Source organism: Elephas maximus, chromosome 1 (assembly GCF_024166365.1).
Source record: "Elephas maximus indicus isolate mEleMax1 chromosome 1, mEleMax1 primary haplotype, whole genome shotgun sequence".
Lineage (NCBI taxonomy): Eukaryota > Metazoa > Chordata > Mammalia > Proboscidea > Elephantidae > Elephas > Elephas maximus.
In genome coordinates, this window is record NC_064819.1 from 103482651 (window position 1) to 103507183 (window position 24533).

The 24533-nt window shown below is 39.5% G+C and overlaps 1 protein-coding gene across 6 annotated transcripts in view; it reads right to left on the reverse strand.

The window, feature by feature from the left end:
• KIF6 (kinesin family member 6) overlaps positions 1–24533 on the reverse strand; it is a 560205-nt gene that overhangs the window by 265741 nt on the left and 269931 nt on the right. For all 6 annotated transcript variants that reach the window (XM_049891330.1, XM_049891334.1, XM_049891323.1 and 3 more), the window contains 2 exons: positions 3160–3265; positions 2181–2331 (listed from right to left, as the gene is read on the reverse strand). In XM_049891330.1, the coding sequence (XP_049747287.1) occupies positions 2181–2331; positions 3160–3265 (257 nt within the window). The remainder of the gene's footprint in view (positions 1–2180; positions 2332–3159; positions 3266–24533) is intronic.

Here is a 24533-nt window from a genome sequence, read left to right on the forward strand (position 1 = left end):
TCTGAGCTTTATTCAAACTGATAACAGCAATGCTGCCATTTTCACCCCCTTTCCAAGAACATTTAATGTTGTTCATTGTCATTTTGGTTGCATTACTGTCTTTTGTTGAGCTCAAGTATTATCACTTTTTTTCTTTTTCTGGAAGCTGTACTTTCTTACTCCTCCTGTCACCTTCTGGGGTCTGTGAAGAAAGATACGAAAATACCCTCCAACCTGACTCTGAGTAACTGTGACATTTCAGGAGCCTTTCTTGCTCATTAGCTCTTGAAAAGGGTGAGCTTTGGGAAGCTATTTTTCTTTATTCTGAGTTTACCTATTGTCTACACGATCACGTCTTCCATCATATAACATTCTATAGTGTACAAAGCACTTTTCAATACATTGTCTTATTGGCTTTGCTCAGCACTGTGAGGTTAGCAGGGCAGACATTATGCTACAGCTCCTGACGAGTAGAAAACAGCTTCATTGCAGTTAAGTAATTGTACAACCAATGCATGAAGAGTTAGGATTTCAATCCGGGTTTTTGAATTTTAAGTTCAGTACTCTTTCCACCATGTCTCCCCACACACCATCATTCTGAATATGACTTTCAGATGGAGGGAACTGTGTTTGAATTATTCACAGTCAGTAAAGAATCTAGAGTAGCCCCATATGAACAGTGGCACCTGGGACTGACCTCAGTGAGGAAGGGAGACAATGTATGTCTCTCGTTTAAAAATAAACATATGTGGACAAGCCTGGACTGCTCCCTCTCTGTCATATCTCATTTCATCCCTCCTATATGCACAGACATTCATAAGCCTAGAAGGGGATTAAGAAGTTGGTAGGAGTTTTTAGGGGAAGAGATCCTAGACTAGGATCAAGGCCAGCAAAAGCAGAGCTCACTCAGACTGGGCTGGGGCCAGGACTGAGGTCCAGGCTGAGACCATCCCTGGAGATGGACAGGGTAAGAGAGAGGACAGGAATGCAAGGGTGACAATGCTTGTAGGCGGCACTCATAGACAAGGGCTTGTGTGGGAGTGTAATTCACAGTTGAACCTACTATTACTGGCCATGGATAATAAAGCAGCTACAACTTACTTGACAGACATACAGGGTCTGCTGATCCTCAATATAATTAGGGACTGAAGTTAATCAGGCAGCATGCCACCTTGTATTTGGTTTGTTTGTATCTCTGTATTACTGGATTTTCCTCATGTGGGTTATTTTTATGCATTTTGCACAATAGCTGAAGCTAAAATGTCTTTTAGTAATTTTAAAAAAATGAACCAAAGAAATGTTTAAAAAGAAATGACCAAAATAATTTCTTGTGTGTGTTTATTTAAAGTCTGTAAATAGAATGACAATGTTGAATCTTTTACAAGAAGCTGAAAAGATGGAAAAAGAAACAATACTGAAGGAACACCTGCGAGTCCTGAGGTCTAACCAACCCAGCAGGGGCCCTTTGAAAGTAACCACCTCTTCCAAAACAGCTGGAAGCAAGAGCTCCCACGTGCTGCTGCCATTTTCAGCACCCTAAATATACTGCCTCCTACAGCAAAAAAGAATTCTACCTTGAAGGCTCATCTATGCTCATTTTCAAATTTGGGAGCATTTCTAAGTGGAACCCAAAGCCATAGATCTGGCTTTTAAATAAGAAAAAGGTTTCATTTAAACAAATCTCTGCTGTTCATAAGCTAAATACCATTTGTCACGTTTCAGCCTTCATTTGAGTTTCACCCACACATCAGCCACAAATTCTGGGCCATGGGGACGCTGCGGTCAGCCCGGTGTCCGGTCAGCTAAAGATAACTACCCTTCTTGTAGAGAACTAACTTACTGGCTCGGGACTAAAACAAAAAGAGCACTGCGGAGCAGTCAAGAAATATATTTTCAAAAATCCAACGTTAAGAGATGGTGTAAAAAGTCCATACTTTTCAATAGACTGAAATATTCCCAGGAATAGTAATTGTATCTGGCTAAAAACAAAGTAAAGCTTTTTTCATTTCCAGTAACCCTGTTTTTTACTAGTCACTACATTCTGTTTGCTGAGGGGACTTCTTACTTCTAAATGGAAAGAAGCCACGTGAATTAGAGCAGGGTGGGGAGTGGGTCACACTGCTTTGGGAAGACCTCTAAGTGTGCCCACTCCCCTTTCAAGCCCCTAGAGGGAGAGCTTCTCGTCATTTTAGAAAGGATACTGATTTCATTATCCCTCTGTTTTAGAATATCTTGTAGCTTTTTATATTCTTCCTCTTTTGATGGATATTGGCAGCCTTGGTCTTGGTCTTGGTCTTTGATTTCAGAGGAGACTGAACTCTTCCCAAGGATCTTCTTATCATTCAACAGTTTCTATATGATGAAATAAGAGCTTAGTGTCCATAACTGTATTCCAACTCTATTCCAACTGTATTCCTGCACATCAGGCATGCCCACCCTTTCCTGCCTCCTTGTCTTCACAATGCAGGTGTTTTTCCCTGATATATCTCTCTCCTCTGCCCACCCTCTTTCTTCTTTCCTTCTCCCCTCTCCCCTACCTCACTTTTCCATCTCTATTCGGGAAGTTCCTACTCAAATACTGTCTCTTTTTGACTCCTTTCCTAGTTTCCTCACTCTTTTCTCCATGACACCGTACCACTTAATCCACACTTTAATTATAGCACTTATCAAGTACTGTAATTATCCTCTGTGTCTCTGTCTTCTCCATGACTTATTTTTTTCAACTTCTCCTTCCTCATTCCTGGGCCATAGCAGACTCACAACAAATGTTTATTATCTTAGTGAAGTATGCAGAATACAGGCGTGGTAAAAGTGAAGGATGATCATATTCTAAATGCATCCTCATAAGAGTTAAAACCAAAGGCAGAGAAAAACTGACAAATTTTATGGATAAATCAAAATGGTTGAAAAAAGTGTAGGACATAGTTTTCTTGCTATAGTTTAAAAATAAATGATTCTTGAACCTGGAATTCGTCTGTGTAGCAGGCAGAGATTCCTAGGAAAAGAACGAGAAATCTATGGTCTAAGCTTATTTATTGGCAAATAAGATACCACCTCTGAGGAAACCTTCTAAGGAGACCCTGTTCCACATGTCCAGAATGGTACAAGTTTTGAACAACAACAACAACAAAAATCAGTTTTTTGAACATGGCTTCTACTGGAGGAAATGTTTAAATTTACCTTTAAATGATGAAAACAGTGATGAATTTTACGCATATCAGCGCCAACCTCTAGTCTACTCTCTGGATCTTGGTCTTCCAAAAAGGATGTAATTAGTTTTTCCAGCCTATAAATACATAACGTTAGAGAAGCAACTATGAGCTGGAAACCTTAGAAATTCTCATGGCATTACCTCAATGGTTAACATTTAAAGTACAGGATATTGTTCCCCCTTGTTTACCAAAATATAGTTATCTGGGTTGACTATAAAATTTAATAAGATAGGAACAGATTGACAAAATGAAATCTGAAGATATTGATGCCATTATTTGACTAATTTCCAATGAATTCATATGCAGCTTTCAATATAAGAATTGTTTGATTTCTACAATCCATGCATTCTAGCCAAACTGGCTTTCTATGTTCTGTGCTTGGCTGCCACATTGCTAGAGAAAGTAATGAAAAATTTTTTTATTAGTTCTATTAAAAATGGCTACTCAGCCTCAGCCAGGACCTAAATGATGTACCACAATCCCTTTATTCATTTTTGGTTTACTTATATTCTTCACAGTGGCTATTCCAAATCCTTCTACAACCTCCAAGCCTACCACTTCTCCTTCACTCTTGGTCAACCAAGTAGCTTCTCACTAGACTGACAAAGTCAAAGCTGTCACAAGCAGGCCCCTTCAGCTTCCTTTTTCTTCTCCTCAGAGTGTCTCTGCTTCATCACTCAGCCCTTCCTTCTCAAGGCCAACCTCTTCCCCTGGGAGTTTCCTGCTTCTTTAAAGGCTGACCTGATTAATCATCCCCTTTCCCTTTCCTCTCCATCGCCTCTTCCCTCTCTGCTTATAGTGATATTTTTCCTATTCTCCAAACAAAATACATCTCTTTGGAAGAACCATCCAACCACTCTCCTCTGAAGTCCTAGTTTAGTTTGTAGCTTCCTATGTGCTTACTATAGTCGACGCTGAATTTGTGTAAAAACCTCAGCTCCCCCATTCACTTGTAAATATCATGAGGCTAATCTTGGCTTTTATTCATCTTATGTTTCCCCTTCTCCACCCTGTATCTAGGGCAATGCACGTTAGGTTCTCTCTATTCTCTCTACAGATATGGTCATTAATTAATGGATTCATTTCCGTGGAAGTTGAGATGGAAGGCGAAAGGATGGCAGTCAGTATCTAAGATGCTAGGTATCATGATATAGCAGCAGTGTATCTTTCTAGCATTATAATGAAAATATTTGCATACTTTCAGTATCTTTTTAAACTTTTCAAACACATTTCCCTTCCATGGTTATTATCAGCCCATCCAAACAAGAAATAATGATTTTATCATCATTTCATCACTATATATTAGCCTTGGATTTTATTTTTACTTACTCTTATAAACTCTGACATGTGACAGCTGGTATTTGCAAGTGTAAGATAACGTATATTGTAATTTTTAAAGAGTTTATTCAGGTGGAAGTACACCTGTCATTTCCATCCATAGAACAGAGCTTCGAATCATGAGATACACAGACAGATTAATTTCTGAGACAAAGATTTTTAAATATGTCTTTATACATAATATTATAAAAATGTATGTTTATTAAAAAATTCCAAACAAAGAGATATGAATAAATTAAAAAATGAACCCTCCCCATTCCCCCACCACCACTTCTCTTTTCTTTATTCACTCTTCTTATCTTGGGGAATTCAATGTTAACAGTTGAAATGTATTCTTCTACCTCTTAACTAAGCAAATACCTAACCTGTATTTGTTTATAGATGTTTATTTTAAAAAAAGGAGATCAGAGTCTGAATACTGTTCTGTACCACTATTTTTCTAAACAATTTATCACAGATAATCTTCCAAGTCAGTACATATACAGTAGAGCTATTTGGTGGTGCAACGGTTAAATGCTTGGCTGTTAAATGAAAAGTTGGCAGTTTGAACCCACTCAGTGGGTCGATTGCAGAAAGGCCTGGTGATCTGCTTCTGTAAAGGCTGCAGCCTTGAAAATCCAATAGGGCAGCTCTACTTTGTCACATGGCAACTGACAGCAACAACCTGGTGATGTAGTGGTTAAGTAATACAGCTGTTAACCAAGAGGTCAGCAGTTCGAATCTACCAGATGCTCCTTGGAAACTCTATGGGGCAGTTCTACTCTGTCCTGTAGGGTAGTTATGAGTTGGAACTAACTCAGTGGCAGTAGGTTTGGTTTTTATGGTTTTTTAACAGCAACAACATCTCATCTTTTAATAGCTATAAAATATTTTGTACTATGGCTGTACCATTCCTCTCATAATGACCATTAAGGTTACATACTTTTTTTTTTTTTAAATTATGCTTTAGGTGAAAGTTTATAGCTTGTTAGTTTCTCATACAAAAACTTATACACACGTTGTTATGTGACCCTAGCTGCTATCTCTATAATGTGACCACACATTCCTCCTTTCTACTCCAGATTTCCCGTGTTCACTCAGCCAGCTCCTATCCCTTTCTGCCTTCTCATCTTGCCTCCTGACAGGAGCTGCCCATTTAGTCTCGTATATCTACTTGAACTAAGAAGCACACTGTTTTTTTTTTTTTTTTATTAACTTTTATTAAGCTTCAAGTGAACGTTTACAAATCCAATCAGTCTGTCACATATAAGTTTACATACATCTTACTCCATACTCCCACTTGCTCTCCCCTATTGAGTCAGCCCTTTCAGTCTCTCCTTTCGTGACAATTTTGCCAGCTTCCCTCTCTCTCTATCCTCCCATCCCCCCTCCAGACAAGAGTTGCCAACACACTCTCAAGTGTCCACCTATATAATTAGCCCACTCTTCATCAGTATCTCTCTCCCACCCGCTGACCAGTCCCTTTCATGTCTGATGAGTTGTCTTCGGGGATGGTTCCTGTCCTGTGCCAACAGAAGGTCTGGGGACCATGGCCGCCGGGATTCCTCTAGTCTCAGTCAGACCATTAAGTATGGTCTTTTTATGAGAATTTGGGGTCTGCATCCCACTGATCTCCGGTTCCCTCAGGAGTTCTCTGTTGTGCTCCCTGTCAGGGCAGTCATTGATTGTGGCCGGGCACCACCTAGTTCTTCTGGTCTCAGGATGATGTAGGTCTCTGGTTCATGTGGCCCTTTCTGTCTCTTGGGCTCTTGGTTGTCGTGTGACCTTGGTGTTCTTCATTTTCCTTTGCTCCAGGTGGGTTGAGACCAATTGATGCATCTTAGATGGCCGCTTGTTAGCGTTTAAGGCCTCAGACGCCACATTTCAAAGTGGGATGCAGAATGTTTTCATAATAGAATTATTTTGCCAATTGACTTAGAAGTCCCCTCAAACCATGGTCCCCAGACCCCCGCCCTTGCTCAGCTGACCTTTGAAGCATTCATTTTATCCCGGAAACTTCTTTGCTTTTGATCCAGTCCAATTGAGCTGACATTCCATGTATTGAGTGTTGTCTTTCCCTTCACCTAAAGCAGTTCTTATCTACTGATTAATCAATAAAAACCCCTCTCCCTCCCTCCCTCCCCCCCCCTTTGTAACCACAAAAGTATGTGTTCTTCTCCGTTTTTACTATTTCTCAAGATCTTATAATAGTGGTCTTATACAATATTTGTCCTTTTGCCTCTGACTAATTTCGCTCAGCATAATGCCTTCCAGGTTCCTCCATGTTATGAAATGTTTCACAGATTCGTCACTGTTCTTTATCGATGCGTAGTATTCCATTGTGTGAATTTACCACAATTTATTTACCCATTCATCCGTTGATGGACACCTTGGTTGCTTCCAGCTTTTTGCTATTGTAAACAGAGCTGCAATAAACATGGGTGTGCATATATCTGTTTGTGTGAAGAAGCACACTCTTTATGAGTATCACTGTATGTCTTATAGTCCAGTCTAATCTTTGTCTGAAGAGTTGGCTTCTGGATTGGTTTTAGTTCTGGGTTAACAGAGAGTCTGGGGGCCATGTCTTCTGGGGTTCCTCCAGTCTCAGTCAGACCATTAAGTCTGGTCTTTCTATGAGAATTTGCGGTCTGCATCTCACTGCTCTCCTGCTGCCTCAGGGGTTCTCTGTTGTGTTCCCCGTCAGGACAGTCATAGGTTGTGGCCAGGCACCATCTAGTTCTTCTGGTCTCAGGCTGATGTAGTCGCTGCTTTATGTGGCCCTTTCTGCCTCTTGGGCTCAAAATTATCTTATGTCTTTGGTGTTCTTCATTCTCCTTTGTTCCAGGTGGGCTGAGACCAATTGATGCATCTTAGATGGCTGCTTGCTAGCGTTTAAGACTCCAGATGCCACTTTCCAAAGTGGGCTGGAGAATGTTTTCTTAATAGGTTTTATTATGCCAATTGACTTAGATGTCCCATGAAACCATGGTCCCCAAGCCCCAACCCCAGCTATGCTGGCCTTCAACGTGCTCAGTTTATTCAGGAAACTACTTTGCTTTTGGTTTAGTCTAGTTGTGTTGACTTCTCCTGTATTGTGTATTGTCTTTCCCTTCACCTATAATAGTTCTTCTCTACTATCTAATTACTGAAACCCCTCTCCCTCCCTCTCTCCTTACCCCCTCTCATAGCCATCAAAAAGTATTCTCTTCTCTGTTTAAACTATTTCTCGAGTTCTTATAATAGTGGTCTTATACAATATTTGTCCTTTTGCAGCTGACTAATTTCACTCAGCATAATGCCTTCCAGATTCCTCCATGTTATGAAATGTTTCACAGATTCATCATTGTTCTTTATCGATGTGTAACATTCCATTGTGTGAATATACCATAATTTATTTATCTATTCATCCATTGATGGGGGCCTTGGTTGCTTCCATCTTTTTGCTATAGTAAACAGTGCTGCAATGAACATGGGTGTGCATATATCTGTTTGTGTAAAGGCTCTGATTTCTCTAGGATATATTCCAAGGAGTGGGATTGCAGGATCATATGGTAGTTCTATTTCTAGTTTTTTAAGGAAGTGATAAACCTATTTCCAAAGTGGTTATTTTACATTCCCACAAGCAGTGTATAAGTGTTCCAGTCTCTCCAGAACCTCTTCAACATTTGTTATTTTGTGTTTTGGATTAATGCCAGCCTTGCTGGAGTGAGACAGAATCTCACTGTAGTTTTGATTTGCATTTCTCTAATGGCTGATGATCATGAACATTTCCTTATGTATCTGTTAGCTACCTGAATGTCTTCTTTAGTGAAATGAAGGTGACATATTCTTAATTGCTACTTTTCTCTATAAGCAATGAGGAAGCCTCGGTCTACAATCCCCACTTAATGAAGTTTAAAAAAAAAAAATGCAATGTTTACCTACTTGTATTTTCCCTGAATACTCAGTGGAAATTCTAAAAATTTGGAAAGTACTATGAGTTCTAAAATATACCCATTCTTTGGAGTAAAAGTGTTTTGTGGTTTCTAGTGTCCATAAACTTTCTAACAGACAATACTGGGTTAGAAGCAATGGTTATCGAGTCTTTCTTTTTTTTTTATTTTATAATTTCTTTTGTATAGATAGATGTCATCAAGTTGACTCTGAATCATGGTAATGTTATTTACAACAGAACAAAATGTTGTCCAGTCCTGTTTCATCCTTATGCTTGCCTGCATGTTCGAGTCCATCACTGAGGCTATTGTGCCAACCCATCTCACCAAGGGTCTCCCTTGCCCTTGCTGGCCCTTTAGTTTGAAAAACACGATGTCCTCCTCTAGGGATATAACCCTCCTGATGACGTGTCCAAAGGATGCAAGTCAGACAGTGTTGTGTTGTGATCTATAAAGTTTTCATTGGCTAATTTTTGGAAGAAGATCACCAGGTGTTTCTTCCTAGTCTTAGTCTGGAAGCTCCACTCAAACCTGTCTACTCTGAATGACCCTGCTCTTATTTGAAATACTGGGGTCATAGATTCCAGCATCATAGCAACAAGCAAACCACCACCACACAACAAACTGACAGATGGGTGGTGGTTCTCCTGTATAGCTTGATCATAATTTATATATTGTAGGTAATATTCTCTGAAGGAAGGCTAAAGTGAAATCCTAGTTCACAAGAAAGTATTGGGCTTTGGCTATTTCAGCAAGCTTTCTTTCCTGTACAATAGATTAGGACTATTTGACTATATGAAGAAGAATGTGGCATCAGGATTGGAGGCAGATTCATTAACAACATGAGATATGCAGATGACACAACCTTGCTTCCTGAAAGTGAAGATGACATGAAATATTCACTGACAAAGATCAAATACTACATCCTTCAGTACGGGTTATATATACCTCAACATAAAAAAAAAAAAAAAAGGAGACAAAAATCCTTACAACTGGACCAGTAAGCAACATCATAATAAATGGAAAAAAAGACTGAAGTTGTGAAGGATTTCATTTTACTTGGATCCACAATCAACATCCAAGGAAGCAGCAGTCTAGAAATTAAATGACATACTGCATAGAGCAAATCTGCTGCAAAAGAGTCTTTAAAGTATTGAAAAGCAAAGATGTCACTTTGAGGACTAAGGTGCACCTGACCCAAGCCAAGATATTTTCAATCGCCTCATATGCATGAGAAAGCTGGAAGACTGAAGAAGAATTGAAGCCTTTGAATTAGGGTGTTCGCAAAGAATATTGAATATACCTTGGACCAGAAGAATGAACATGTCTGTCTTGGAACAAGTACAGCCAGAATTCTCCTTAGAAGTGAAGATGGCAAGACTTTGTCTCACATACTTTGGACATGTTATCAGGAGGGACGAGTCCCTGGAGAAGCACATCATGCTTGGTAAAGTAGAGCCTCATTGAAAAAGAGGAAGACCCTTGATGAGATGGATTGACACAGTGTATGCAACAATGGGCTCAATCATAGCAATGATTGTGAGGATGGTGCAGGACTGGGCAGTGTTTCATTCTGTTTTACATTGGGTCTCTATCAGTAGGAACCGACTCAACAGCTTTAGCAACATTTGACTAAATGATGAAAAGAGTGATGAATTTTACCCATATCAGCACCAACCTCACTTCTACTCTCTTCCAAAAAAGATACAAGGGCCAGGGGTTTAATCTGAAGAAATGGGTAAAAACTTCTGCCTAAGTGAAAGGACAGGAATGCTTTATCCTTCCTGGGATTTGATTACTGTAGTACAGGATTAAGAATGAAGATCAGGCCTTTTGCCATGCAATTCTGTTCTCAGCTCTTGAGACCAGAGAACCTCATTAGATAAGAAAAAAAATGTTTGTTCTTCCCTTCGTACATCTAATTTATTACTGAATTCATTTTCTTATCACTTAAGAACTTGGCCTAATAATTAAAATGCAGAAAAATGCTTAATTTAGATGTTTCTGATGCACTCCTCTGGTAGTTTAGAGTGAATGACTGACCCCAGATTCCCTGCATTTTCCTGTCTCCCGAAATAGTTCCCAAGTTCATACCTAGTCACTGCTCCCACTGAGCAGTATTCCAGCTGCCAGCACCCTGCTGGACAGTGAAAAATTGTTTACCAGAAAAGGCTCTCTAAGAGGTCAAATGAGTACAAAAAAGTCTGTTCTTTAGGAAAAGCCTAAGTAAACAGGAAACTTTACTTTTTCTCTACTTTCATTAGAGAAAGAAGGAAATGAATCCTGGGTGGCGGGGGAGGGGGGGAGCGGGAATAAATGTATACCATTCAGTTCTAGACCATCTGGACAGGAAGTATCATAGATAATACCAATGTGTCTAAACACATTACCTGGCTGATGATAGGCGATTGTTAGATGGATGGTGGCTATAACTATCTTCACCAAACTACTGCTAAGGAATTACCTCTGACAACTCATAGCCTAGTTCAGCAATTCTATCATATTATAAATTTTGATAGCTGGCCAAATAATTAGAACTGAGCATATTTCCTAAAATGTGCTTTACCCCACTGAGACCACTCTCCTCCCCCTTCCTGCCCCCTATATTTCTTGCCAAAAAATGAAGTTATGTCTGTAGCCATGTTTTCATAGAAGTTTAGGTTTAATAGTATGAATAAAGACACAGCAAGCTTATTATCAATAGCTAATATTAATTTAATTTAGCATGTACTAAAAGCTATTCTCGTATGCTATTTTCATGCATTATTTTCTTAATCCTCACAAGAACCATATGAGGTAAGTACTATTATTATTCCTATATCATAGATGAAGAAACTGAAGGACAGAGAGCTTAAATATCTTGCCCAAGGTCACAGAGCTGGCAAATGACAGAGCTGTGATTCAAACTCAGGTAAGCTGACCAAAATCCAAGCTTGTAAGCATTATATTTAATACACTATGGCAAAGCTAGTAAAACAGGTAGATGGACAAGGGGGAATCACTGAGTAGCAGTTATTTAAATTTTGACAAGGGCACTGGTAAAGCATTACGTATAACATGAAAAATGTTGGAAAAGAATCAGAGTGTCCAAGAATAGATTAATTAAATAAATGAAGGCATAGTTATGAACTGGAGTGCAATGCAGCCATTTAAAATGATGAAAAGAGGGGTAATTATGGACATTGAAAATGCTCATGAGTATAATGATAGGTTAACAATGAATTCTTTTGCAGGGATTTTGCAAGTACACTGTCACATATCCAAGAAGGCAGAAGATAAGAGAAGATAAAAAGAGAGAGAGACAGAGAGAAAAGAATAGATCAGCAATCTGAGACTTTTGTCCAGTTGCCTTTGGCTTAAGACCATTTACATCTCCCTGTGAAAGAAGAAACCAGTGATCCAGGCTAAATTCACTCTTCTGAAATATTTTTATGATTATATGACATTTATCTGTTTATTAAATTAAGTTTATCAAGTTATACATTGAGAGGGATTAAGATGTCCTCATTATTCTCAATCTTTTTTTTTTTAATTTTATAAGCATGTTCCTGTCAGTATTAGCTTCTAAAAATGGGTTAGGAAACATCTATATGGAAGGAGGCATTAGTAGGAAGAGCAAAGCTAAACATGAGAATGGGGAAATGGGAATTCCTTTTTGGTTCTGTACAATCGGAACAACTTTGGGAAGTGTGCCCCAGAGAGCGGGGCGGGGCGGGGGGAGGCACGGCTTTGTAATTGGAGTATAAAGATAACAGAAGTGTTCGGCAGCACAGGATTACTTACTACAAACAATATGAGGGACTGCATAGCATTAGGACCCTGTCTTTTGATACTGAGCTGGAAAAGAGGTGGATAGAAAACATCCCAGTTGGTGGGTGCAGGGCTGCTGTGTAGTAGAGTGTGGAAATGCCTGGTATCCCTGAGCTAACTCACTGATGGTTCTTAGTTCATCTACCTCCTCCCCAGTTCCAGAAGAGGAGTAGGTAGCTCATTCCAAAGGGCTAGGAAGAATTGTAATTTAAGAAATCTAACTGGTATTGATTATACCAAAAAGTATCAAAATCTGCCTCTGACAACTATCAATTTATCACTAAAGATGGCTCCATCAAGGATAGGTTGTCTCTGCCAGGATTAGACAATGAGGATGCTGATAAACTATAGGTACATATTAACATGAGCAAAGATCTGAGAAAGAGCTGGAAAATAGTGATACAGATATAAAAGGAAACTTGATAACTATTAATTTCAAGGAATGTGACAATTAAATAGGAAGAATGTGAAAATAGTTACAAAATTAAAAAAAATTGATTGTGGTGGGATAACAAATGTGGCTGAACTATTGGGCTGAATGATCTTGACTAATTCACCAACCTCTACAGGTCATAAGGGTCTCATCTGTGAAATACGTGAAATACAACCATTTCTAAACTCTACAAGCTGTATAAAAGAAGAAAATGCAAGGAGCAAAAAGAGTATATTATTGCCTGGTCCATTAAGGCCTTGCAAAGAGTGGACCAATCTTACTGCCATTGCTAGAAACTTGTTAGAAATGCATAATCTCAGTCTTCCCCTCCAACCCCAGACCTACTGAATCAGAATCTGCATTTAACAACGTGCCCAGGTGGTGTGTGCACAATCAGTATTTAAGAGGCATTACCACATGGCACTAGAAAAAAAAAAAAAAAAACCACAAGGTAACCTGTTTTTGAATGTTGACTCAAGAATATATATATTTATTGGTTCGGTATCCAGGAATGGATAAAATAAAGTTGAATGTTAAATGAAAGAGGAACGAACATCCTGACATGGTCAAATCTGTTCCAGGCACTGTGCCGATGAGTTGACATATGTTTTCTTATTTCAATATCACAGCTTGGTTCTCTTTATAACTGCCATCTCCCAATTATTTTATTATTCATTAATCAGCCATTATGGGTCAGGCACTTTCATATAGACTTTGTTACTCATCCTGTGCCATACAGTTATAAATTATTATCCCTCTTTTATTGTAACAGAAAATGGAAACACTTGGATTTTAAAACAAGTCTTTTGAATCAGGACTCTCTACTCTTTGCACACGTATCACAGAGCTGCTCAAACTACTCAGAAAAGTGTCTTCATCATCAGGCTTTCAATTACCTTGTCATAATCCCTGGTTACTAAATTTGTATTTTCAATTCAGAACGTTTCTGTTGATATTTTTTGTTAATTAGCAAAGAGGTAAATGACATAATCAAGGTAAACGAGATAATCAAATAAACTTTGTGTTTGGCATCACAAAGAAAAGAGTTTCTAACAGGATACAATAGCAGGGAGTACTAAAGACTCAAAGGTGGGAAAGAGAGAAAGTTCTTATTTTGACTTTGCTAACATAATGGGTCTCTTTTATGGGGTGAGACCCTGTAAAATATATAGTACTGGGACAGCATGTTATTTACAAAAGGAAGGGTCAGATAGGAACAATAAATTCTCAATTTATGATTAACTATGATGATCCACAGGACATGAAAAGCTGAAGGCTGAGACTGTGCCAACATGACCATGACGAAAGGAAACTATATAAATATTTCTTGGGGTCATTAGGCTCATGTTTGTTTTTTGTTAGATTCTGCTGAAAGAACTATTCCCAATTGGTTTGGAGGTGGTTACTTCAAGTTCCCCACCCTCCCCCGCCAGAATCCACTGGTGTGTGCTAAGTATTATATACATTATATGTTCCCCGAGCCCAACTCAGTGAGAGGCAGAGCCCCTTAAGTACTAGGAATTGAGTTCAATGCCAGCCACTTTGTTGGAATGAGCTTTTTTAAAAAACAGTAAAACCAAAAACCTAATCCACTGTCAGTCATCAAGTCAATCCTAACTCATGCTATGAGTTAAAAGCAGATGCTGTTGTCGTTGTTGTTAGGTGCTGTTAAGTTCGTTCGGACTCATAGCAACCCTATGTGCAACAGAATGAAACACTGCCCAGTCCTGTGCCATCCTCACAATCACTGCTATGTTTGAGCCCATTGTTGCAGCCACTGTGTCAATCCATCTCATTGAGGGTCTTCTTCTTTTCCACTGACCCTCTACCTTACCAAGCATGATGCCCTTCTCCAGGTACTGGTCCCTCCTGATAACATGTCAAAAGTCAGTGAGACTAAGTCTCACCATCCTTGTTTCCAAGGTACACTCTGGCTGTACTTCTTCCAAGACAAGTTCTTTTGGCTGTAGTTGTTGTGAGGTGCTGTCTTAGTTATCTGGTACTGCTATAACAGAAATACTACAAGTACATGGCTTTAACAAAGAGAAATTTATTCTCTCACAGTCTAGTAGGCTACAAGTCCAAATTCAGGGTGTCAGCTCCAGGGGAAGGCTTTCTTTCTTTGTTGGCTCTGGAGGAAGGTCCTTGTCTTCAAGCTTCCCCTAGTCAAGAGCTTCTCAGGTGCAGGGACCTGGGTCCAAAGGACACACTTTCTTGGCGGTGTGAGGTCCCCAACTCTCTGCTTGCTTCCCTTTCCTTTTTTTTTTTTTTTAAATAATTTTTATTGTGCTTTAAGTGAAAGTTTACAAATCAAGTCAGTCTGTCACATATAAGCTTATATACACCTTACTCCATACTCCCACTTACTCTCCCCCTGAGTCAGCCCACTCCCTCCTTCCAGTCTCTCCTTCTGTGACGGTTTTGCCAGTTTCTAACCCTCTCTACCCTCCTATCTCCCCTCCAGACAGGAGATGCCATCACAGTCTCAAGTGTCCACCTGATACAAGTAGTTCACTCCTCATCAGCATCTCTCTCCAACCCATTGTCCAGTCCCTTCCATGTCTGATGAGTTGTCTTCGGGAGTGGTTCCTGTCCTGGGCCGGCAGAAGGTTTGGGGACCATGACCGCCGGGTTCCTCTAGTCTCAGTCAGACCATTAAGTATGGTCTTTTTATGAGAATTTGGGGTCTGCATCCCACTGATCTCCGGTTCCCTCAGGAGTTCTCTGTTGTGCTCCCTGTCAGGGCAGTCATTGGTTGTGGCTGGGCACCATCTAGTTCTTCTGGTCTCAGGATGATGTAAGTCTCTGGTTCATGTGGCCCTTTCTGTCTCTTGGGCTCATAGTTATTGTGTGCCCTTGGTATTCTTCATTCTCCTTTGATCCAGGTGGGTTGAGACCAATTGATGCATCTTAGATGGCCGCTTGTTAGCATTTAAGACCCCAGATGCCACACTTCAAAGTGGGATGCAGAATGTTTTCATAATAGAATTATTTTGCCAATTGACTTAGAAGTCCCCTTAAGCCACAGTCCCCAAACCCCCATTCTTGCTCCGCTGACCTCCTAAGCATTCAGTTTATCCCGGAAACTTCTTTGCTTTTGGTCCAGTCCAGTTGAGCTGACCTTCCCTGTACTGAGTATTGTTCTTCCCTTCACCTAAAGTAGTTCTTATCTACTAACTAATCAGTAAATAACCCTCTCCCAACCTTCCTCCCTCCCCTCCTCGTAACCACAAAAGGATGTGTTCTTCTCAGTTTAAACTATTTCTCAAGATCTTATAATAGTGGTCTTATACAATATTTGTCCTTTTGCCTCTGACTAATTTCACTCAGCATAATGCCTTCCAGGTTCCTCCATGTCATGAAACGTTTCACAGATTCGTCACTGTTCTTTATTGATGCGCAGTATTCCATTGTGTGAATATACCATAATTTATTTAACCATTCATCCATTGATGGACACCTTGGTTGCTTCCAGCTTTTTGCTATTGTAAACAGAGCTGCAATAAACTTGGGTGTGCATATATCTGTTTGTGTGAAGGCTCTTCTTTCTCTAGGGTATATTCCGGGGAGTGGGATTTCTGGGTTGTATGGTAGTTCTATTTCTAACTTTTTAAGAAAACGCCAGATAGATTTCCAAAGTGGTTGTACCATTTTACATGCCCACCAGCAGTGTATAAGAGTTCCAATCTCTCTGCAGCCTCTCCAACATTTATTATTTTGTGTTTTTTGGATTAATGCCAGCCTTGTTGGAGTGAGATGGAATCTCATCATAGTTTTAATCTGCATTTCTCTAATGGCTAATGATTGAGAGCATTTTCTCATGTATCTGTTAACTGCCTGAATATCTTTTTAGTGAAGTGCGTGTTCATATCCTTTGCCCACTTCTTGATTGGGTTGTTTGTCTTTTTGTGGTTGAGTTTTAACAGGATCATATAGATTTTAGAGATCAGGCACTGGTCGGAGATGTCACAGCTGAAAATTCTTTTCCAATCTGTAGGTGGTCTTTTTACTGTTTTGGTGAAGTCCTTAGATGAGCATAGGTGTTTGATTTTTAGGAGCTCCCAGTTATCTGGTTTCTCTTCGTCATTTTCGGTAATGTTTTGTATTCTCTTTATGCCTTGTATTAGGGCTCCTAACGTTGTCCTTTTTTTTTCTTCCATGATCTTTATCGTTTTAGTCTTTATGTTTAGGTCTTTGATCCACTTGAAGTTAGTTTTTGTGCATGGTGTGAGGTATGGGTCCTGTTTCATTTTTTTGCAAATGGATATTCAGTTATGCCAGCACCGTTTGTTAAAAAGACTATCTTTTCCCCGATTAACTGACACTGGGCCTTTGTCAAATATCAGCTGCTCATATGTGGATGGATTTATATCTGGGTTCTCAAAATTCTGTTCCATTGGTCTATGTGCCTTTTGTTGTACCAGTACCAGGCTGTTTTGACTACTGTGGCTGTATAATAGGTTCTAAAATCAGGTAGAGTGAGGCCTCCCACTTTCTTCTTCTTTTTCAGTAATGCTTTACTTATCCAGGGCTTCTTTCCCTTCCATATGAAGTTGGTGATTTGTTTCTCCATCACATTAAAAATGTCATTGGAATTTGGATCACACGTGCATTGTATGTATAGATGGCTTTTGGTAGAATAGACATTTTTACTATGTTAAGTCTTCCTATCCATGAGCAAGGTATGTTTTTCCACTTATGTAGGTCCTTTTTCGTTTCTTGCACTAGTACTTTGTAGCTTTCTTTGTATAGGTCTTTTACATCTTTGGTAAGATTTATTCCTAAGTATTTTATCTTCTTGGGGGCTACTGTGAATGGTATTGATTTGGTGATTTCCTCTTTGATGTTCTTTTTGTTGATGTAGAGGAATCCAAGTGATTTTTGTATGTTTATCTTATAACCTGAGACTCTGCCAAACTCTTCTATTAGTTTCAGTAGTTTTCTGGAGGGTTCCTTAGGGTTTTCTGTGTATAAGATCATGTCATCTGCAAATAGAGATAATTTTACTTCCTCCTTGCCAATCCAGATGCCCTTTATTTCTTTGCCTAGCCTAATTGCTCTGGCTAGGACCTCTAGCACAGTGTTGAATACGAGTGGTGATAAAAGGCATCCTTGTCTGGTTCCCGTTCTCAAGGGGAATGCTTTCAGTCTCTCCCCATTTAGGGTGATGTTGGCTGTTGGCTTTGTATAGATGCCCTTTATTATGTTGAGGAATTTTCCTTCAATTCCTATTTTGGTAAGAGTTTTTATCATAAATTGGTGTTGGACTTTGTCAAATGCCTTTTCCGCATCAATTGATAAGATCATGTGGTTTTTGTCTTTTGTTTTATTTATCTGGTGGATTACATTAATGGTTTTTCTAATATTAAACCAGCCTTGCATACCTGGTATAAATCCCACTTGGTCGGGGTGGATTATTTTTTTGATATGTTGTTGAATTCTATTGGCTAGAATTTTGTTGAGGATTTTTGCATCTATGTTCATGAGGGATATAGGTCTGTAATTTTCTTTTTTTGTGGTGTCTTTACCTGGTTTTGGTATCAGGGATAAGGTGGCTTCATAGAATGAGTTAGGTAGTATTCCATCATTTTCTATGCTTTGAAATACCTTTAGTAGTAGTGGTGTTAACTCTTCTCTGAAAGTTTGGTAGAACTCTGCAGTGAAGCCGTCCGGGCCAGGGCTTTTTTTTGTTGGGAGTTTTTTGATTACCATTTCAATCTCTTTTTTTGTTATGGGTCTATTTAGTTGTTCTACTTCTGATTGTGTTAGTTTAGGTAAAAAAAAAAATTTTGTTTTTCTAGGAATTCATCCATTTCTTCTAGGTTTGCAAATTTGTTAGAGTATAATTATTCATAATAATCTGATATGATTCTTTCAACTTCAGTTGGGTCTGTTGTGATGTGGCCCATCTCGTTTCTTATTCGGGTTATTTGTTTCTTTTCCTGTATTTCTTTAGTCAGTCTGGCCAATAGTTTATGAATTTTGTTAATTTTTTTCAAAGAACCAGCTTTTGGCTTTGTTAATTCTTTCAATTTTTTTCCTGTTCTCTAATTCATTTAGTTCAGCTCTAATTTTTATTATTTGTTTTCTTCTGGTGCCTGATGGATTCTTTTGTTGCTCGCTTTCTATTTGTTCAAGTTGTAGGGACAATTCTCTGATTTTGGTTCTTTATTCTTTATGTATGTGTGCATTTATCGATATAAATTGACTTCTGAGCACTGCTTTTGCTGTGTCCCAGATGTTTTGATAGGAAGTGTTTTCATTCTCGTTGCATTCTATGAATTTCTTTATTCCCTCCTTAATGTCTTCTATAACCCAGTCTTTTTTCAGCAGGGTATTGTTCAGTTTCCAAGTATTTGATTTCTTTTCCCTAATTTTTCTGTTATTGATTTCCACTTTTATGGCCTTGTGGTCTGAGAAGATGCTTTGTAATATTTCGATGTTTTGGATTCTGCAAAGGTTTGTTTTATGACCTAATATGTAGTCTATTCTAGAGAATGTTCCATGTGCACTGGAAAAAAAAAGGATACTTTGCAGCTGTTGGGTGGAGTGTTCTGTATAAGTCTACGAGGTCAAGTTGGTTGATTGTAGCAATTAGGTCTTCCGTGCCTCTAGTGAGCTTCTTACTGGAAGTCCCATCCTTCTCCGAAAGTGGTGTGTTGAAGTCTCCTACTATAATTGTGGAGGTGTCTATCTCACTTTTCAGTTATGTTAAAGTTTGTTTTATGTATCTTGCAGCCCTGTCACTGGGTGCATAAATATTTAATATGGTTATATCTTCCTGGTCTATCGTCCCTCTAATCATTATGTAGTGTCCTTCCTTTAACCTTTGTGGTGGATTTAACTTTAAAGTCTATTTTGTCAGAAATTAGTATTGCTACTCCTGCTCTTTTTTGCTTGTTGTTTGCTTGATATATTTTTTTCCATCCTTTGAGTTTTAGTTTGTTTGTGTCTCTAAGTCTAAGGTGTGTCTCTTGTAGGCAGCACATAGACGGATCATGTTTCTTTATCCAGTCTGAGACTCTCTGTGTCTTTATTGGTGCATTTAGTCCATTTACATTCAGCGTAATTATAGATAAGTATGTGTTTAGTGCTGTCATTTTGATACCTTTTTGTGTGTGTTGTTGACAATTTCATTTTTCCACTTACTTTTTTGTGCTGAGACGTTTTTCTTTGTAAATTTTGTGTTCCTCATTTTCATAGTAGTTGAATTTATGTTTGCTTAGTTGTTATGTTTTTCTTGGTTTTTATTTTGAGTTATGGAGTTGTTATACCTCTTTGTGGCTACCTTAATATTTACCCCTATTTTTCTAAGTAAAAACCTAACTTCTATTGTCCTATATCGCCTTGTTTCCCTCTCCATATGGCAGTTCTATGCCTCCTGTATTTAGTCCCTCTTTTTGATTACTGTGATCTTTTACATATTGACTTCAATGATTCCCTGTTTTGAGCATTTTTTTCTTTTTAAAATTAATCTTAATTTGTTTTTGTGATTTCCCTATTTGAGTCAATATCTGGATGTTCTGTTCTGTGACCTTGTGTTGTACTGGTATCTGATATCATTGATTTTCTGACCAATTTCCTTTAGTATTTCTTGTAGCTTTGGTTTGGTTTTTGCAAATTCTCTAAGCTTGTGTTTATCTGTAAATGTTTTAATTTCACCTTCATATTTGAGAGAGAGTTTTGCTGGATATATGATCCTTGGCTGGCAGTTTTTCTCCTTCAGTGCTCTATATATGTCATCCCATTGCCTTCTTGACTGCATGGTTTCTGCTGAGTAGTCTGAACTTATTCTTATCGATTCTCCTTTGTATGAGACCTTTCTTTTATCCCTGGCTGCTATTAAAATTTTCTCTTTATCTTTGGTTTTGGCAAGTTTGATTATAATATGTCTTGGTGATTTTCTTTTTGGATCAATCTTATATGGGGTTCGATGAGCATCTTGGATAGATATCGTTTCATCTTTCATGATGTCAGGGAAGTTGTCTGCCAAGAGATGTTCAACTATTCTCTCTGTATTTTCTGTTATTCCTACCTGTTCTGGGACTCCAATTACACACAAGTTATTCTTCTTGATAGAGTCCCACATGATTCTTAGGGTTTCTTCATTTTTTAAAAATTCTTTTATCTGATTTTTCTTCAACTATATTGGTGTCAATTGCCTTATCCTCCCCCTCCCCCACTCTGCATTCCAATTGCTCGACTCTGCTCCTCTGACTTCCTATTGAGTTGTCTAATTCTGTAATTTTACTGTTAATCTTTTGGATTTCTGAATGCTGTCTCTCTATGGATTCTTGTAGCTTATTAATTTTTCCACTATGTTCTTGAATAACCTTTTTGATTTCTTCAACTGCTTTATCAGTGTGTTCCTTGGCTTTTTCTGTAGATTGCCTTATTTCATTTCTGAGGTCATCCCTGATGTCTTGAAGCATTCTGTAAATTAGTTTTTTATATTCTGCATCTGGAAATTCCAGGATTGTATCTTCATTTGGGAAAGATTTTGATTCTTTAGTATGGGGAGTTGTAGAAGCAATCATGGTCTGCTTCTTTATGTGGTTTGATATAGACTGCTGTCTCTGAGCCATCTATAAGATATTGTAATGATTTATTTTGTATTTGCTCACTGAGTCTTATCTTGTTTTATTTTCTTTCAATATATGTAGATGGGCTACTAGATTGCGCTGTCCCGATTGTTGTAGCTCTTGAATCACTTATGTCCTATTACCAGCTGGTTTGGGCTGTTACCAAATATATAAACCTAAGAGTCCGTTCACTATTCTTGGGTAGAATCTGATTTTGGGGTCATCAAGTGTGTGGTGCAGACTGTCACCTATCCACCTAGAGGAGTAGTGGTGATAGTTGTGTGCACCAGATTCTAGTAGCAGCAGGGGGTCACACCCTGGGGGGGGGGAGGATGCTGACAGGCTTCCCCCAAGTGCCAGTGAGGTAGGTGTGTCTCTTTTCCTAAAGCACTTTGGTGGGTGGGCTCTGCAGCTGTACCTTAGGCACCCAATGCAAGTACCTCTACAGATTGGTAGGTGTCACCATCCTTAGATTCCTAAGGCAGGAGGCTAGGTGGTCTGGGGGGAGCTTCAGCCCTCAGTTCCCCATTGTGGGTCAGTGAGGGCTCTGTTGAATACGCAGAGATATCAGACCTGACAAACTTGTCTTTCCAGTAATCAGCTAAAACAATTACATTCAGATCCCTGTCAGAATTGCCTTTGCATTATAATAACCACTTTGTTCCCTGTAGGGATGAAAGCCCAAGTCCGTGGATCTCATATGCTTGGCTGGAGCTGGTTCTGTATTTTTAGTCCAATTAGGTCAGGATTTTTGGTCCCTGGGTTTTTTGTAGCTGCTTCTCTCAGGCCAGGAGAATGGGTTAGGAAAAGATGAAAAAGAAAAACCGCAGAGCACTTCACTCTCTGGCCCAGAAAATTCCAATGTTAATGAAGCCATCTGGCAAGGGGAGGGGAGGGATCACATAGATAGGAGAGAGTAGCACCCAAGAATATAGACAAAGTTACTTGTCTTGCTTGGTGATGACTGTTTTATCTGCGATTCCCGAGGGGCGTGTAGCCTGTGTGCGTTGGCTGGGTTGAGATTTCCCCTGAGGGTCAGGCCCGCGTCCTGTGCTTGTGCTGTCTCAGAAGCTGTGGTCCGTTCCTCCGCTCCCAGTCCAAAGCCCAGCGCCAAGGTTCCCCAGCTGGGATGCTGCACTCCAGGCTCCAAAATCAGTCTCTGTCTCCGGGTAACTTCTCCTCCTGTCAGCTGCATCACTGCGCTGCCTGCGTGCACTGGCTGGGCTTCCCCCGAGGTCACTTCTTGGGACTAGGGCTGCGTCCCGTGTTTGCGCCATCTCAGGATGTTGTGCTCAGCTCCCCTGCACCCAGTCCAAAGCCTGGTGCCAAGGTTTTCTGACTGGGACGCTGGCTACAGGCTCCGAAAGCAGTCGTTGCTTCCCCGTGGTTCGTTCTCAGTCTCTGTCACTCAGGTCAACTCTTTAGATCTGTGTTTGATGGTCAGGGTTCGTAGATTGTCATTTATGTGATCGATTCACTTGTTTTTCCAAGTCTTTGTTGCAAGAGGGATCCGAGGTAGCTTCTACCTAGTCAGCCATCTTGGCCCCACCTCCCCTTTCCTTTTATCTCTTGATAAAATGTAGTGCAGTCCACACCCCAGGGAAACTCCCTTCACACTGGATCAGGGAGGTGACCTGAATAAGGGTGGTGTTACAATCCTGCCCTAATCCTCTTAACATAAAAGTAGGATCACAAATTGGAGGACAACCACACAATACTGGGAATCATGGTCTAACCAAGTTGACACATTTTTTGGTGGACACAATTCAATCCATGACAGGTGTCATTGACTCAGTTCCGACTCATAGTGACCCCATGTACAACAGAATGAAACACTGCCTGGTTCTGCACCATCCTCACAATTGTTCTTATGCTTGAGTCTGTTGTTGCAACCACTGTGTCATTTCATCTTGTTGAGGGTCTTCCTCTTTTTCGCTGGCCCTTTACTTTACCAAGCACGATTTCCTTCTCCAGGGACTTATCCCTCCTGATAAAAAAAAAAAAAACTTTTTTATGTGAGAGTAAATCTTCTTTGCTTCTGAGGAGCATTCCGACTGTATCTCTTCCAAGACAGATCTGTTTGCCCTTTTGGCAGTCCATGGTATATTCAATATTATTCGTCAAAACCATAATTCAAAGGTGTCATTTCTTCTTCAGTCTTCCTTATTCATTGTCCAGCTTTCACATGCGAGGCAATTGAAAATGCCATGGCCAGGCGCACTTTATTCTTCAAGGTGACATCTTTGCTTTTCAACACTTTAAAGAGGTCTTTTGCACCAGATTTCCCCAATGGGATGTGTCATTTGATTTTCTGACTGCTGGTTCCATGGGCACTGATTGTAGATCCAAGTAAAATGAAATCCTTGACAAATTCAATCTTTTCTCCATTTATCATGATGTTGCTTATCGGTCCAGTTGTGAGGACTTTTGTTTTCTTTATGTTGAGGTGTAATCCATACTGAAGGCTGTGGTCTTTGATCTTCATCAGTAAGTACTTCAAGTTCTCTTCACTTTCAGCAAGGAAGGTTGTGTCATCTGCATGACACAGGTTGTTAATGAGTCTTCCTCCAATCCTGATGCCTGTTCTTCTTCATATAGTCCAGTGTCTTGGATTATTTGCTCAGTATACAGTTAGAATAAGTACGGTGAAAGCATACAACCCTGATACACACCTTTCCTGACTTTAAACCACTCAGTATCCCCTTGTTCTGTTGGAAGGACTACCTCTTGGTCTATGTACAGGTTCCTCAGGAGCACAATTAAGTGCTCTGGAATTCCCATTCTTCACAATGTTATTCATAATTTGCTATGATCCACACAGTCAAGTGCCTTTGCATAGTCAATAAAACACAGGTAAACATCTTTCTGGTATTCTCTGCTTTCAGCTAGGATTCATCTAACACCAGCAATGACACCCCTGGTTCCACGTCCTCTTCTGAATCCAGTGTGAATTGCTGGCAGCTGCTTTTGAATGATCTTCAGCAAAATTTTACTTGTGTGTGATATTAATGATATTGTTTAATAATTTTCACATTTGGTTGGATCACCTTTCCTGGGAATAGGCATAAATATGGATCTCTTCCAGTAGGTTGGCCAGGTAGGTGTCATCCAAATATCTTGGCATAAATGAGTGAGCACCTCCAGGGCTGCATCTGTTTGTTTAAACATCTCAATCAGTATTCTGTTAATTCCTGAAGCCTTGTTTTTCATCAATGCCTTCAGAGAAACTTGGACTTCTTTCTTCAGTACCATTGGTTCATATGCTACC